Here is a 19,288-nt window from a genome sequence, read left to right as displayed (position 1 = left end):
TAATTACAGTATTCAAAAAAAATTATCTAGAGAATAGGCTATGGCAAATTCCCAATATAAACATACTAATAATACCATTTATAGTTTATCAATATAAACATACTAATAATACCATTTATAGTTTATCAATATAAACATACTAATAATACCATTTATAGTTTATCAATATAAACATACTAATAATACCATTTATAGTTTATCAATATAAACATACTAATAATACCATTTATAGTTTATCAATATAAACATACTAATAATACCATTTATAGTTTATCAATATAAACATACTAATAATACCATTTATAGTTTATCAATATAAACATACTAATAATACCATTTATAGTTTATCAATATAAACATACTAATAATACCATTTATAGTTTATCAATATAAACATACTAATAATACCATTTATAGTTTATCAATATAAACATACTAATAATACCATTTATAGTTTATCAATATAAACATACTAATAATACCATTTATAGTTTATCAATATAAACATACTAATAATACCATTTATAGTTTATCAATATAAACATACTAATAATACCATTTATAGTTTATCAATATAAACATACTAATAATACCATTTATAGTTTATCAATATAAACATACTAATAATACCATTTATAGTTTATCAATATAAACATACTAATAATACCATTTATAGTTTATCAATATAAACATACTAATAATACCATTTATAGTTTATCAATATAAACATACTAATAATACCATTTATAGTTTATCAATATAAACATACTAATAATACCATTTATAGTTTATCAATATAAACATACTAATAATACCATTTATAGTTTATCAATATAAACATACTAATAATACCATTTATAGTTTATCAATATAAACATACTAATAATACCATTTATAGTTTATCAATATAAACATACTAATAATACCATTTATAGTTTATCAATATAAACATACTAATAATACCATTTATAGTTTATCAATATAAACATACTAATAATACCATTTATAGTTTATCAATATAAACATACTAATAATACCATTTATAGTTTATCAACATACTAATAATACCATTTATAGTTTATCAATATAAACATACTAATAATACCATTTATAGTTTATCTCAAGTTACTTGTTCATTATTTACATAATTATACAGACTTTGAATATTTCTTACATGAAACTAATTCAGTGATCATAAAAATACAGCATCATGCAGCAAGATATACGTTACGATTAGTTTGTTTCTTGGGGGTATGGTCCCCTTAAAAGCACAAATAATTATGTGACAAACAAATAGTTCTATTTTTCAACCTTTTTTTTAAATCACTAAATTCATACCTACATGTCTTTTACCTGGATTTAAAAAACAACATACACAGATAATTAGCTTGTATACAAACTACATTCTCCTTTCTCCAAAACTGAAATATTGGTTGGGTCAAACAAACCAGATGTGATAAAAGTTTATAGAAAGATTAGAATACAGATAAAAGTTGTAATACTTAAATTTGTATTTAAAAAACTGATGTTTACAATCATGTATGAAAGGCACTTAATTTATTTTGGACCAGTAATAAATCCAAAATTACTCAATCCAATAACATCTTTAAAAGATTCAAGAGCTTATGACATATACAACGTGGATTATTGCCACCATAATTATGTCTGTAATCCTTACACAGGACTACGGTCACTACATGTAAATAAAAAATAATTTATCTTGTAGGCTACAACCACTAATAACATTATCAAAATTACTTGTATACAGTGTGCAAAGATTGTCGTCCAGCTTTGACTTTATAGTAGCATTAAATCGAGTATTTAATAGTAAGTAAACTATCAGTCTGTCAAATGTTAAGTTTTTCGACACCTTTGACGATTCTGTTGGAAGGCTTCCTTAAGTATGAGATTACATGCAAATCATTTTTACATTTATTAAACAAACATTAATGTATTAAGTGACAACAAAGTATTTAAGCCATTTTAAATAAGTATCTATTATTGTTATATATAAATAACCACAACCTTTGTAAAATCCCAGTAGCTAAGGAAATGTTAAGTTTCTAAAGAATAGTACAAGTTTTCTCAGTCTTCTCAACAGTGGTAACTTGTTCATTTTTGCTTGCAGCAACAACTTGTTCCACCACCTGTATTACAGATAGAAATACATATACCACCATGCTACCTAAACTAAACAACTATATTTACTCATAATGATTGAAGTTCAATTATCTGTGCTGTGAGCTTAAATCTTTTTTTAAATAATGTGATTTCATATCTTTTTAAATTAAGAAAAATCACCAGTCAGTAGTGATTTATTATTATGTTTCACCACGATGGAGAGTTAAAACAGAGTGTATGAAGAACCACCACGGAACAGAATTCTAATGGTAGATTTTAATCTAAACGATTATTGTAACATATGTTAATATTTTATAAATATTTTTGGATAATTGTCCCTAACAAGTTTCCCTAGTTACAGGAAATATCATAAAATAAAAAATACATTATAAAAAGAGGTGAAATATACAAAAATATTCAAGAAGCTTAGAGTTACTGTTCAAAAATTAAAATAAATAGGCTAAACCTTGTGCAACACTGATGAGAACTAATTATTTACAAAACAGTAAAATCAAATATAGTACACAATCTAATGAACTGTACTGACTGTTTGCATTATGACTGGGATTGTTTGGTTTGAATTTTATGCAAAGCTACACGAGGGCTATCTGCACTAGCTGACCCTAATTTTGCAGTGTAAGACTATAGGGAAGACAGCTAGTCATCACCACCAACTCTTGGGCTACTCTTTTACCAACAAATAGTGGGGTTGACCGTCACATTATAATGCCTCCACAGCTGAAAGGGCAAACATGTTTGGTGTGATGGGAATTCAAACCTGTGACCCTCAGATTACAAGTCGAATGCATTAACCCAACCTGGCCATGCTGGGCCTTATTTAAGGGTTATTTACAATCACTGCATTATGTTCATTAAAACTTAATTGGACAAAACATGTCTTTAAACCTCTAACTACATATGTTCTGTTACAGTTACTGTTTAATAACAAGAAATTTCTATTTTTACAATGACTATCAGGTTTGTTCATTTTTGATATATTTATGTTGCTAACCTTTCTATCTTTACGTTTGGTAAAACGAGCTAATCAGATATTAACACTAATAACCTAATTCTACTTATAAAAACATTAATGACTTCCATAATTCTGAATAACCAGTAGATACTAAAAAACAACAACACTGCTTAGAGTTAGAGTGTTTGTTTAGAGAAATATACAAGAAGCAATTGCAAAAATCCACCTTTTGTGTTTTCAAATTCAGCGTATTAATTATTCTACATGTAAATCTGTGTCCTAAAGTATTTCAAACCACTTTCTTGTACTCAACTGTTTTCATTGTTCGATACTTTACTTTAAAACAATTTCAGTTCTTATCTTTACTGTTAGCTCGATTTTGATGAGAAATGTTACTTTAATTTGACTTAGAACACTTAATTATATACCCAAGTGTTGCCCAAAATATATCATTCTTATAAAGTTCAGAACTGTAGTTGCCCAATTAAAAACTGATATTAAGAAGAACGTGATATTATGTTAACATACTAAAATATGCTTTATTTACAGGTGATCTAATTTTCTTTACTCATGTATTTTAGTAAGTGAACACCGTTACAGAAGTTTTCTTATATGGTTTATTATCCAAGAGACTAACAGTTTGATTACATAAACCCTAATAAATTAAGACAAAAAAAACAGAATGCCAAAACATTCATTATAACTTGTATTTAGATTTAGAAAAAACAAAAAACTTACCGATTGAGGATCTGGAAAAGAACCTCTCTCTAACTTAGAAAATATCAGAATACCATTGACTGTAATTTCGAATGCAGCTAGAATCACAAATATAGAGAGATGAACTTCAGGAGAAAACTGTTCTTCATTTAGTAAGTGTTAACATCCAAATAACTAAAAACTTTTGATGTATTTTATAAACGTCATCTAAAGACATTAATCAGTGATTTCTGACAGGAGTTAAGAGCACAACATGCTGTATATTCATCAGATATTACCAGTTGTTGCTATGCAACCTTACACAGTTTTACCGCCAGTCCCTAATACAACTGAGAAAATGAAATGCCCTGATATTACAAGTATTGAATCTACAGTATAGACTTCTCAATCAGCTTTAGGTTCATAAATACTTTTTATGTAATCCAACTATACAATGTACATAGTATAAAGGTAACAATATATATTTATATAGTTACAAAATTTAGGTTTAAAAATAGTGTTACCTATTTAATACCTTCTATGTTACATTTCACTCTCTACAATTTTTTTTATGAGTTTACTTAAATAACTAGAAGGACAGATTCATTAACTTGGACCACCATAATCTATTTACCCTTTTATGTGGCTTTATAAGTTTGGTAAAAAAAACTCATAATAATCCATTCAGTAAGTCCCAAGTATTATACTCAATGTTTTTTTTTAGCCTCAGCCAGTACCTGAGTACAGTGTCAGATTAAAATGACCAAAGGGCCTAGGTACCTTCTGTTCATAGGCTCTCCTAGTTGTACAACTTAAACCAAAATTTAGATAAATAATAGGTATATAACTTATATATTCTGGTTTAAAATTTGTAGGCACTAGGCACTGTGCCTGATAAATAATCTGGCCCTACCTGTGGTATATTACTGCACTTATTTCTACATTAAAAATAATTTAAACAAAACAGGTGGCAACACAATGTGAAAACATTTACCGATATATTGTTCAAGTGATCTGAAGTGAAATATTATACACATCTTAGAATACATAAAAAATAAAAACAGCATTTCTCCTTACATCTTCTACCATTAGCTCCAACCACCCGCACTTCTGGAACAGCCGAGATAATCATATCCTGTATGTTCTTGAAGCGCGGGTAATATCCTCATCCGTCTTGACTGTTAACAAAAAATATCTTTAATTTACAATCCAACTACAACTTTCTAAAATGCAGAACATTCTCATATTACACTCAAGAACTCTTTAAAATATCAACATACATTAAAAATTCCACAAACTAACCAAACAACTTTTTCCTCCGCTTTTATCATTTCCAGGTCTGGAAAACACAACATAAATAAACAAATTTTAACATCACATGACACCTTTATTTTTACTGGTAACGTCACACTAAAAAGTAATTTTGTGAACAGAAAAAATATTTGTCATTTATTAACTTTATCTTATCTCTAGTGGTTGTGTATTTGAACCACTTGTAGGATTACAAGTAACTACATTTTAAGATACATAACAATGTTTTATTCCATCAAATGTTGTATTGTCAGAGGTATGTATTGTACATTTTACTACAGTTTACAGCTAATGTTCTGATGGCTTTAAAGTTAATAATAACATATATTTTAGGTATTTTTAAGACAGTTCAAATAAACCTGTCAAAATTAGTATAACTGACATAAAAGGTCTACCTCTTTCCCAGTTAAGAACCCATTAACAAAAGTACTATTGAGACAACTGTCTCATAATTACAGCTACAATTCATATAAGCCAATACAAAATACATTTGTTTTGTTTTAGGATTAAGCACAAAGCTACACAATGTGCTTTATAACCACAGGTATCGAAACCCGGTTTTTAGCAGTGTGAATCTGCAAACACACCACTCTGTTACTGAAGAACTACAAAATATGCCTGAGAAGATTAACTCTGTACACAGCACATGACAATCCAAGTTCTTATCAAACCAATTCTTCAACTTTTGCAACCCTGTTGTATCTGTCACAACTGAATTATTTCAGAGATTAACCACCCAAACTCCCTAACTTGGAAACATTTTCTACTTTGCCAATTCTTAAAATCTATGTCCCAAAGTCATACCTTGTTACCAACAGGTAATTGCCGATAAGTTTTATAATGCCTTGAACAACTGACAAGGAAATTGTACTCTAAGTCATTTTACACTACTCTCAACAAATAATTATCACCAATGACACAGTGTCCCCCCCCCCATTATGTAAACCCCCCAATCATGTCATTTCTCACCAAAAACAGCCAAAGGTTCAAACCTATTAGATATTGCCACTTTCAAGCTAACGTCTTCTGATTCTAAAAATTTACATTTTTATTAATATATAAATGTTGTTACTGTGCATTCTTTTAAATTCAACACTTATGCCCTTGACTAAAATAACCTTTATTCCGACTCCATAGTCTATCCATTTTCCATCTTGCTTTCTTAGCTTCTACCCTGGTATAGTTAGAACACGATTAACAGGAAAATTTTAGAAACAAAATAACGTAGTTGTATCTGTACAACAAAATATGGTATTTATCACTGTTATGCTTGTAAGAAAAAAAGAACCAAAGATAAAAACACAACGATTTTTCCATTAACACAAAATACAGCTAGAGAATTTTAGGATCGCCATTAATGTGAAGTACACCTATTGGCTTACGAGGCAAACATCAAGCCAAAAACTAGTTTGGAAACATTTGGTATCACGACAAACTTGTTTATCGTGAGGTTGTTTTCACAAAAAATAAAAAAGAATGTTTGAAAAAGTAGAGCTTATCTTCATAAAACACCATCAAAAAAAATTCCCCGAACTATTTTATTAATCGTAATTACATTACATAGAATAAAGTATGTGCTTTATAACCACAGGTATCAAACCCGGTTTTAGCAGTGTGAATCTGCAAACACACCACTCTGTTACTGAAGAACTACAAAATATGCCTGAGAAGATTAACTCTGTACACAGCACATGACAATCCAAGTTCTTATCAAACCAATTCTTCAACTTTGCAACCCTGTTGTATCTGTCACAACTGAATTATTTCAGAGATTAACCACCCAAACTCCCTAACTTGGAAACATTTTCTACTTTGCCAATTCTTAAAATCTATGTCCCAAAGTCATACCTTGTTACCAACAGGTAATTGCCGATAAGTTTTATAATGCCTTGAACAACTGACAAGGAAATTGTACTCTAAGTCATTTTACACTACTCTCAACAAATAATTATCACCAATGACACAGTGTCCCCCCCATTATGTAAACCCCCAATCATGTCATTTCTCACCAAAACAGCCAAAGGTTCAAACCTATTAGATATTGCCACTTTCAAGCTAACGTCTTCTGATTCTAAAAATTTACATTTTTATTAATATATAAATGTTGTTACTGTGCATTCTTTTAAATTCAACACTTATGCCCTTGACTAAAATAACCTTTATTCCGACTCCATAGTCTATCCATTTTCCATCTTGCTTTCTTAGCTTCTACTCCTGGTATAGTTAGAACACGATTAACAGGAAAATTTTAGAAACAAAATAACGTAGTTGTATCTGTACAACAAAATATGGTATTTATCACTGTTATGCTTGTAAGAAAAAAGAACCAAAGATAAAAAACACAACGATTTTTCCATTAACACAAAATACAGCTAGAGAATTTTAGGATCGCCATTAATGTGAAGTACACCTATTGGCTTACGAGGCAAACATCAAGCCAAAAACTAGTTTGGAACATTTGGTATCACGACAAACTTGTTTATCGTGAGGTTGTTTTCACAAAAATAAAAAAGAATGTTTGAAAAAGTAGAGCTTATCTTCATAAAACACCATCAAAAAAAATTCCCCGAACTATTTTATTAATCGTAATTACATTACATAGAATAAAGTCTAAAGATAAACCTTATAATACAAGTTGTATTTTAATAGCTCTACAGCGTAGTAACTTAATAATTAAGTTGAAAACTGAAAATGGGTCTAATTTGATCTACAACTTTACAACTGAATTCTGCCCCTGAAATATTGGATGCTGAGCAATCTTCACACTAAATTTAAATTATACTGTATATAATTCTAAATATTGAATATTACTTACCAATATTCAATACAAACTTCAATACCCATTTTCTTAAGTAACACGAAAGACTAAATTTCGAAATAAATTATCGAAAAAAATGTCTGTTCGTCGTTCTTGTCACGTTTTGTTTCACGCCAATTTTAAAACGCCACCTGTCGATCAAATAGTAGAGCCAAAGAGGCCAGATTTTCCTGCCGTTGAGAGAGCCGAGACAAAACAATTTGTTTAATTTGCTTTAAACCTGCTCATATATGGTGTATACACTTAACGTTGAGATATTTTATTGTATATATAAGATAATGTAATAATTAGAGACGGTCAAATAATCTTATACAGTAAGTCGAAAGCATTTTTTAATGAATTACGAAAGGGTTGTCAAAAGAGAGCAATTTAAAACATTAAAGTTTTTACTATCGTGAATATGATGTAAAATACAATTTTATTGTTTTATAATTTACGATTTCATCCATATATCGAATGTGTAATAAAAAGATAGATTGGAGCCCGATGAAGGTTCCAGCAGGATGGCCGAAAACTCGCAAATAAACGTATATTTACGTAAAGTACGTATGTATTTCTACATACTAATTTCCCTTGAGTCTCAAACAACACAAAGGAAACTGTGATAATTAACTGAACTTCGCTAATTAGGACTTAAAGTGACGACCTCTTCTTTACTTTTAAAATGTTGAAACTGACTTTTAACATATATTTCCACATTTTTTAAACACTACGTTAATTCATTTTACAAATTAAAATACATAAAATTTCATATGTTAACATTATAGATGTAAGAAAATGTCAATATTAGTAATATGAGTATGCTGTCAATGAATACAAGTTAATTTCTTCAAGATAATTTTTCATAAGTATAACATAATATAAGCGCACGAATATTTTCGCGTATGTTACTCTAACCAAATGTTAAATATTTTGTCTCGTTGGGAAGATAAGAAATATATATCAGATTTAATACAGAAAACTCCGATGTCTAAGGCTAAGTACTGATCGAAGAAAGTTAAACAAAATAACTCGAGGCGATGCTGTATATTATTCCTTTGGATGAAAACACATATGAGTCAGGTTTGTTTGTTTTGAATTTCGCGCAAAGCTACACGAGGGCTATCTGCGCTAGCCGTCCATAATTTAGCAGTGTAAGACTAGAGGGAAGGCAACTAGTCATCACCATCCATCCACCGGCAACTCTTGGACTACTCTTTTACCAACGAATAGTGGGACTGACAGTCACATTATAACGCCTCCAAGGCTGAAAGGGCGAGCATGTTTGGTGCGACCAGGATTCGAACCCGCGACCCTCAAATTACGAGTGGAATGCATTAACCCACCTGGCCATACTGAGCCTTATTAGCCAGGTAAATCGTAAGTCCTATAAATTATGCCCGGTAATTCTATTGCGTACAAGAGCTTTTAGCAGGTTTATCAAATCGTTCTCAACTTTAAAAAGTACATAAATATTAAATACACATAGATTATTTGAATAAGTTATTACATATTATTATTATTACATTTCGACACTTTGCACCTTTTGTAACAGAAAATCGAGCTTTATGGATTGATAAATATTGAGTATAGTAATACACGATATTATTGTATAGAAATTGTAAGAGCTGTTAAAAAATGTTACATACTTAGGAGTTTTCCACAGAAAGTTTCGTATTAGAAATTCAGAATTTATTTTTTTAGATCAAAACTACACAAGTTTTTCTGCGCTCTGTCTACTGTGGGAATTGAACACCCACTGGTGGGCGAGTTTAACACGTACAAGTTGTATTGCGAACTAATAATCAGTGATGTCGAGAAAACCCACTTGTAGAGAAATGTATGTAAAAACGGCTCGTTTGGGTTGAGAATGTTTTTGTTTTTTACGTAGAGGAGTGAACAACGTTTCGACCTTCTTCGGTCATCGTCAAGTTCACAAAGAAAGAGAGAGGTAACTGACCGGAAGCTGACGACGTGTTTGGAAGGGGTTGTGTAATGAGTGTCGGAATGTAAAGGGCGAGCTTAGATGTTGAATATACATTTTTATATTATATATTTTTTATATTATTATTTATAATATTATATTTAAAATATAAATAAAAAGGTGTTCCTTTATATTGGTTTATTTTGGGTTTAAGTTGTTGTATAAGTAAGGCTTCTTTAATTTTGCGTTTGTTTATGTTTGTTTCTTTATTTAGTATTTGAATGTTTTCTGTGGTTATGTTGTGTTTATTTGACTTGCAGTGTTCGAAAACGTGTGAAGGTGACTTTTTATGTTTTTTGAATCTGGTTTCCATTTTTCTACTTGTTTCTCCAATATAGAAGTCGTGGCAGTTATCACATTGTATTTTATAATTAATGTTGGTGTGGTGTTTGTCAGTGTAGTTTTTACATAGTATAGACCTCAGTTTTGTGCCTGGTTTTTGAATAAATTTGGTATTAACTGGAATGTCATATTTTGTTACTAGTTTTTCCAAATGGTTATTTTTCTGCTGATGTCAGGAATATATGGTATGCAGCATTATATGGTTATGTGATTTTTTGATTCGTGAGATATGTTTACTTTGTTGGTTATTTTGCTTTCTGTCTAGGTGTGTGCGTATAATGTTTTCTACGGTTTGTAGAGGAAACTTATTGATGTTGATGAAGTATTATTTTATTTTGTCTAATTCATCGTTAATTTTATCTGGTGAACATAGTTTTATGGCTGTGTTTATTTGGTTTCTTAGTATGTTGAGAGTTTGTTTTGTTTCATGTGCCGAGTCCCAAGAAATGTATAATCCAGTATGGGTGACTTTTCGGTGGATTTCTGTAACTGAGTGTAGGAATGTAGAGTGCGTGCTTAGATGTTTGATTATATTTATTAATATTATCACTTACACAACCCCCTTCAAACATGTGGTCAGCTATCGGTCAGTTACCTCTTTCTTTCTTTGTGAACCTGCCGATGACCAAAGAAGGTCGAAACGTTGTTCGCTCCTCTGCATAAAATATTTTTTCAAGCCCAAACAGCTATTTTTACATATGTATTTTTCTTTACAGGTGAGTTTTCTCGTCATCACTGAAACATGTTTGCTATTATCAGTGTTATAGCAGCCTCAGCCATCGAGACAGAAGGTCTTAAGTGGTGGTTCAAGAATAATTCTGTTTTTTAAGGTGATTTTTACCCGTTCTGTTGGAACTTTTGTGAAATTCATGGGCAAACCCTATTATGAAACACTATCGTAGTTTATATATGCAAAAACGGCTCGTTTGGGTTGAGAAAATATTTTACATAGAAGAGCGAACAACGTTTCGACATTCTTCGGTCACAGTCAAGTTCACAAAGTAGTTTACGTTTAGTAACACTATCGTTGTTAGATGGCAGCGCCATCTATTAAACTTCTTCAGATTTCTTTGATTAAATTAAAACTTACGTAATAAAAATAACTGAACTTTAATTTATGGTAAACAAGTCCAATTAAACGTTCTTTATCTTACATCCTAATTAGGAATGATGAGCTGTGTTATGATAAAAATTTTAATTTAAAGCTAAAAATATTGAAATTTGACGAAGAAAATCTTAAATGTAAAAACAATCAGCAAATTTAGAATAAAGAAACGAGCAACAGAAATACGTGTATAGAAATTATTCAGATATTTAAATATAACGAAAAACTTTGTTAACTTGTAACTTGTAACTTGTAACTTGTAATTGTTACGTATGCTCAACCAAGTTGAGCATACGTAACAATGTCATATGAAAACTGTCAAGTTAAACAAGACACAGTTGGGACACACTCGACATCTCCTGCTACTAGCTCCAGTTGCAATTAAAAACATGAGCCAAATTTGGAAAGATTAAGCCTTGTTTAATTTACTACTATATCGCCATTAAGCCTTGTTTAATTTACTACTGTATCTCCATTAAGCCTTGTTTAATTTACTACTGTATCGCCATTAAGCATTGTTTAATTTACTACTGTATCGCCATTAAGCATTGTTTAATTTACTACTATATCGCCATTAAGCCTTGTTTAATTTACTACTATATCGCCATTAAACCTTATTTAATTTACTACTATATCGCCATTACGCCTTGTTTAATTTACTACTGTATCGCCATTAAGCCTTGTTTAATTTACTACTGTATCGCCATTAAGCCTTGTTTAATTTACTACTATGTCGCCATTAAGCATTGTTTAATTTACTGCTATATCGCCATTAAGCCTTGTTTAATTTTGTATTATATCGCCATGTCACTTTTTTTTTTTAATATTAACAGTTTACAGGCCTTACAATTTCACACAGCTTTGCTTAATAAAAAATATATATTTCTATAAAACTGACTCCTTTGTTTTCACTTGACTGTTTTTGTTGTTGTTTCTTTTACAGGAAGCAGAAGTGGTCTTGGTCAGATTAGATACACGCATACTATATATACCAACTTTAAAACACTTCGGTGCAACAGAATAATACAAAATGCATTTTATTTTTCAGTTTAGTATAACTAACTTTGACAAAGAGAACGCTAAATGTTTATAAACCTAGAACTACTAACTAACTTTGACAAAAAGAACACTAAATTCTTATAAACCTATAAATACTAACTCACTTTAACAATAAGAACACTAAATTCTTATAAATCTAGCACTACTTACTCACTTTGACAATAATAACATTAAATTATTATAAAACTAGCATTAACAACTCACTTTGACAAAGAAAACACTAAATTTTTTATAAACCTAGAATTACTAACTTACTTTGATAATAATAACACTAATTTCTTATTAAACTATCATTAATAACTCACTTTGATAATAATAACACTAAATTCTTATTAAACTATCATTAATAACTCACTTTGATAATAATAACACTAAATTCTTATTAAACTATCATTAATAACTCACTTTGATAATAATAACACTAAATTCTTATTAAACTATCATTAATAACTCACTTTGACAATTATAACACTAAATTCTTAAAAAACTAGCACGAGTAACTGACGTTGACAATAATAACATCAAGTTCTCATAAAACAACCTCTAATAACACACTTTAATAAGAAGAAAACTGAATTCTCATAAAACTAGCACTACTAACTCACGTTGACAATAAGAACACTAAATTCATATAAAACTAGCACTAGAAACCCACTTTGATTATAATAACACCAAATTCTTATCAACCTAGCAATACTAACTCACACTGACAATAATAACACAATTATTTTAAAACTAGGGCAAAAAACTCACTTTGACAATAAGAACACTAAATTAATATAAAACTAGCACTAGAAACCCACTTTAACAAAAACAAAACTAAATTTTCATAAAACTAGAATCAATAACTCACTTTGACAAAATAATACCAAATTCTTATAAAACTAGCATAAATAAGTCAGTAAGACAACAATAACACGAGATTCGTATAAAAGTAACACTAATAGCTCATATTTAAAATAACACAAAATTCTTATAAAACTAGCACCAATAACTCACTTTAAGAAAAAGAGCAATAAATTCTTATAAACCTACCACTACTATTACTCTTTGACAATAATAACACTAACGTTTTATAACAATAGGACTAATAACACATTTTAATAAACAGGAAAACTAAATTCTTATGAAAGTAGGACTAATAACTCACTTTACAAATAAGAACACTACGTTCTTCTAAAACTATCACTATTATTTCACTTTGACAATAATAACACAATTCTTATTAAACTAGCCTTATAACTCACTTAACAATAAGAACAGTAAATTCTTATAAAAGTAGCACTACTAACTCACTTAACAATAAGAACAGTAAATTCTTATAAAAGTAGCACTACTAACTCACTTAACAATAAGAACAGTAAATTCTTATAAAAGTAGCACTACTAACTCACTTAACAATAAGAACAGTAAATTCTTATAAAAGTAGCACTACTAACTCACTTAACAATAAGAACAGTAAATTCTTATAAAAGTAGCACTACTAACTCACTTAACAATAAGAACAGTAAATTCTTATAAAAGTAGCACTACTAACTCACTTAACAATAAGAACAGTAAATTCTTATAAAAGTAGCACTACTAACTCACTTAACAATAAGAACAGTAAATTCTTATAAAAGTAGCACTACTAACTCACTTAACAATAAGAACAGTAAATTCTTATAAAAGTAGCACTACTAACTCACTTAACAATAAGAACAGTAAATTCTTATAAAACTTGTACCAATAACTCACTTTCACGAAAACAACACTAAATTCTTATAAACTTTGCACTGCTAAATGACTTTGACAATAATAACATTATGTTTTGACAAAAATACAACTAATAACTCACTTTAACAATAACAACACTAAGTTCTTATTAAACTAGCACTACTATCTGACTTTGAAAATAATAACACTACATTCTTATAAACTTAGCAGTAATATTAACTTTAACAATAAGGAAACGAAATTCTTATAATCCTAGCACCAATAACTCACTTTGACAAAAAGAACTCTAAATTCTTATAAACCTACCACTACTACCTCACTTTGACAGTAACACATTAAATTGTTATTAAACTAGCACTAATAACTCACTTTTCGGTTTATCTTATCCTATCTACTCCATCAGTCTCATCACCGTGTCAAGGTAATCCACGTGTTTCTACCACTTCCATCCTTTTTATTTCATCTATTTATGACATTCATTTTCCCACTGGGAGGAAAACATTTTTTCTAGCGTTAACATGTGATCGTATCAGAATTATTTTATGGCCAAATTATCTTTAGTAAATATGTTCTTATTTTTGTAGGTCAAACAAAGCCTGAAAAGAAATTTGTGAAACTGTTGTAGATAATTTTACCTTAATATGTTTCTTCCATGAGGAGCAAATAAATCACTTCCTCCCTGTTGGACTGACGTCATAAAGCTGAAGACAAATAAATCACTTCCTCCCTGTTGGACTGACGTCATAAAGCTGAAGACAAAAAAATCCTTGACAGACTACAGTCTTGTGTGATATAACAACAATAGAACAGACTTCAGTTTCTTCAGCTAATGATTGTGCATGCGCAGAAATTTGGGTGATGTCCACAGTTTTACTGGAAGGTGTAGATTGTTTGTTTGTTTGTTTTTAATTTCGCGCAAAGCTACTCGATCGCTATCTGTGCTAGCCGTCCTTAATTTAGCAGTGTAAGAGTAGAGGGAAGGCAGGTAGTTATCACCACCCACCGCCAACTCTTGGGCTACCATTTTACCAAGGAATAGTGGGATTGACCGACACGTTATAACGCCCCCACGGCTGAAAGGGCGAGCATGTTTGGTGCGACCGAAATTCAAACCCACCTGGTCATGCCGGGTCTGGAAGGTGCAGAAAATTTTTCAAAAGCTAGAATATCCCAAGATATCTCAGGATGCTGACAGACATGAAAGTCAAATATGTTAGTTTTCAAGCGTATAACACCGCTGATATATAAGTTTATTTACTTGTGATTCGCACCGTTTGTTGAAATGTTAAGTTTATCTACTTATCTCTTTCTTTAATGAATGTAAATCTTTATATTTATAACTTTAATGAAACTATATCTTTAATGTATATCCTACCAACAACTATCTTTAATGCATTGAGTTGGCAAGGGGTGGTAATAACCAGCTGCCTTCCCTCTAGTGTTACACTGCTAAATTAGGGACGGCTAACACAGATAGCCCTCATGTAGCTTTGCGTGAAATCCAAAACAAACAAAGGAAATTCCTAAAACCAAACCAACGTCATGTTTCTACAACTAATTTTATTGTATATGTTTATTATGTTTCTTCATATGACACAAGAGAAAGTAAATTAACATTTCAGGTACAATAATTTAAATTAACTTAAAGTATTAATTAACAAAACATATTATTGAACCAACACTGATAAACTTGTAACCCATCATCTTTTTATTTTAACTTCAGTTTATGTGAAACAAATTCCATTAAACGGTTTCTTCATTTTCATATTATATATTTCCGGACTGTGAAAAATGTACATATAAATCGTCTTACCGTGACACATGCACATGTATCGTCTTACCGTGACACATGTACATGTATCTGGGTTACAACTTCAGTATCACCACGTGAATCTTACATTACTATATAAAACATTGCTACACGTCACATCTGTGTTGTAGCAGAAACATTACTTCATGGTTCTTACGTGACTATATAAAACACTGTTATATGTTATATCTGTGTCACAAAATTAATGTTATACCTGTTTTACAACATTAACGGAATCCTGTGAATTCTAGGGTTCTATATAAAACTTTGTGATATGTTATATTTCTCTTACACCATTAAGTTTATGTCTGTATTACAACAAAATTCAGTGGATGATAGGTTACTAAATAAAACATTTTAACATGTTGCATCCGTATAACGACATAAACGTCACAACTTAATTCTTAGGTTGTTATATAGAACATCGTTACACTTTATATCTGTATTACAACGTAAACGTCACAACTTAATTCTTAGGTTGTTATATAGAACATTGTTACACTTTATATCTGTATTACAACGTAAACGTCACAACTTAATTCTTAGGTTGTTATATAGAACATTGTTACTCTTTATATCTGTATTACAACGTAAACGTCACAACTTAATTCTTAGGTTGTTATATAAAACATTGTTACACTTTATATCTGTATTACAACGTAAACGTCACAACTTAATTCTTAGGTTGTTATATAGAACATTGTTACTCTTTGTATCTGTATTACAACGTAAACGTCACAACTTAATTCTTAGGTTGTTATATAAAACATTGTTACACTTTATATCTGTATTACAACGTAAACGTAACAACTTATTTCTTAGATTGTTATATAGAACATTGTTACACTTTATATCTGTATTACAACGTAAACGTCACAACTTAATTCCTAGGTTGCTATAAAGAACATTGTTACACTTTATATCTGTATTACAACATAAACGTCACAACTTAATTCTTAGGTTATTATATAGAACATTGTTACACTTTATATCTGTATTACAACATAAACGTCACAACTTAATTCTTAGGTTGTTATATAGAACATTGTTACTCTTTATATCTGTATTACAACATAAAGATCACAACTTAATTTTTAGATTGTTATATAGAACATTGATACACTTTATATCTGTATTACAACATAAACGTCACAACTTAATTCTTAGGTTGTTATACAGAACATTGTTACACTTTGTATCTGTATTACAACATAAACGTCACAACTTAATTCTTAGGTTGTTATATAGAACATTGTTACACTTTATATCTGTATTACAACGTAAACGTAACAACTTATTTCTTAGATTGTTATATAGAACATTGTTACACTTTATATCTGTATTACAACGTAAACGTCACAACTTAATTCCTAGGTTGCTATACAGAACATTGTTACACTTTATATCTGTATTACAACATAAACGTCACAACTTAATTCTTAGGTTATTATATAGAACATTGTTACACTTTATATCTGTATTACAACATAAACGTCGCAACTTAATTCTTAGGTTGTTAAATAAAACATTGTTACACTTTATAGCTGTATTACAACGTAAACGTCACAACTTAATTCTTAGGTTGCTATACACAACATTGTTACACTTTATATCTGTATTACAACATAAACGTCACAACTTATGACTTAGGTTGTTATATAGAACATTGTTACACTTTATATCTGTATTACAACAAAAACGTCACAACTTATTTCTTAGATTGTTATATAAAACATTGTTACACTTTATATCTGTATTACAACGTAAACGTCACAACTTAATTCTTAGGTTGTTATACACAACATTGTTACTCTTTATATCTGTATTACATATAAACGTCACAACTTATTTCTTAGGTTGTTATATAAAACATTGTTACTCTTTATATCTGTATTACAACGTAAACGTCACAACTTAATTCTTAGGTTGCTATACACAACATTGTTACACTTTATATCTGTATTACAACGTAAACGTCACAACTTAATTCTTAGGTTGTTATACACAACATTGTTACTCTTTATATCTGTATTACATATAAACGTCACAACTTAATTCTTAGGTTGTTATATAGAACATTGTTACACTTTATATCTGTATTACAACGTAAACGTCACAAATTATTTCTTAGGTTGTTATATAGAACATTGTTACACTTTATATCTGTATTACAACGTAAACGTCACAACTTAATTCCTAGGTTGCTATAGAGAACATTGTTACACTTTATATCTGTATTACAACGTAAACGTCACAACTTAATTCTTAGGTTGTTATACACAACATTGTTACTCTTTATATCTGTATTACATATAAACGTCACAACTTATTTCTTAGGTTGTTATATAAAACATTGTTACACTTTATATCTGTATTACAACGTAAACGTCACAACTTAATTCTTAGGTTGCTATACACAACATTGTTACACTTTATATCTGTATTACAACGTAAACGTCACAACTTAATTCTTAGGTTGTTATACACAACATTGTTACTCTTTATATCTGTATTACATATAAACGTCACAACTTAATTCTTAGGTTGTTATATAGAACATTGTTACACTTTATATCTGTATTACAACGTAAACGTCACAAATTATTTCTTAGGTTGTTATATAGAACATTGTTACACTTTATATCTGTATTACAACGTAAACGTCACAACTTAATTCCTAGGTTGCTATAGAGAACATTGTTACACTTTGTATCTGTATTACAACATAAACGTCACAACGTAATTCTTAGGTTATTATATAGAACATTGTTACACTTTATATCTGTATTACAACGTAAACGTCACAACTTATTTCTTAGATTGTTATATAGAACATTGTTTCACTTTATATCTGTATTACAACGTAAACGTCACAACTTAATTCTTAGGTTGTTATATAGAACATTGTTATACTTTATATACGTATTACAAATTTATTTCTTAGGTTGTTATATAGAACATTGTTACACTTTATATCTGTATTACAACGTAAACGTCACAACTTATTTCTTAGGTTGTTATATAGAACATTGTTACACTTTATATCTGTATTACAACGTAAACGTCACAACTTATTTCTTAGGTTGTTATATAGAACATTGTTACACTTTATATCTGTATTACAACGTAAACGTCACAACTTATTTCTTAGATTGTTATATAGAACATTGTTACACTTTATATCTGTATTACAACGTAAACGTCACAACTTAATTCCTAGGTTGCTATAGAGAACATTGTTACACTTTGTATCTGTATTACAACATAAATGTCACAACTTATTTCTTAGGTTATTATATAGAACATTGTTACACTTTATATCTGTATTACATATAAACGTCACAACTTATTTCTTAGGTTGTTATATAAAACAT

The 19,288-nt window shown here is 29.6% G+C and overlaps 1 protein-coding gene across 1 annotated transcript; it reads right to left on the bottom strand.

Annotated features, from left to right (window-relative positions):
- Positions 1-1,302: 1,302 nt before the first annotated feature.
- LOC143237695 (migration and invasion enhancer 1-like) lies at positions 1,303-8,057 on the bottom strand. The gene is made up of 4 exons (XM_076477220.1): positions 7,917-8,057; positions 4,868-4,968; positions 3,833-3,909; positions 1,303-2,147 (listed from the first exon to the last, which is right to left on the bottom strand). The coding sequence occupies exons 2-4, from the start codon at positions 4,920-4,922 to the stop codon at positions 2,064-2,066; spliced, it is 216 nt and encodes a 71-aa protein (XP_076333335.1). The 5' UTR covers positions 4,923-4,968; positions 7,917-8,057; the 3' UTR covers positions 1,303-2,063.
- Between the last annotated feature and the right edge of the window lie 11,231 nt (positions 8,058-19,288).

This window comes from Tachypleus tridentatus, chromosome 2, assembly GCF_004210375.1.
Source record: "Tachypleus tridentatus isolate NWPU-2018 chromosome 2, ASM421037v1, whole genome shotgun sequence".
In the NCBI taxonomy this organism is placed as follows: Eukaryota; Metazoa; Arthropoda; class Merostomata; order Xiphosura; family Limulidae; genus Tachypleus; species Tachypleus tridentatus.
Note: the sequence above shows the minus strand (reverse complement) of the source record. Positions and strands in the feature narration are given on the sequence as shown.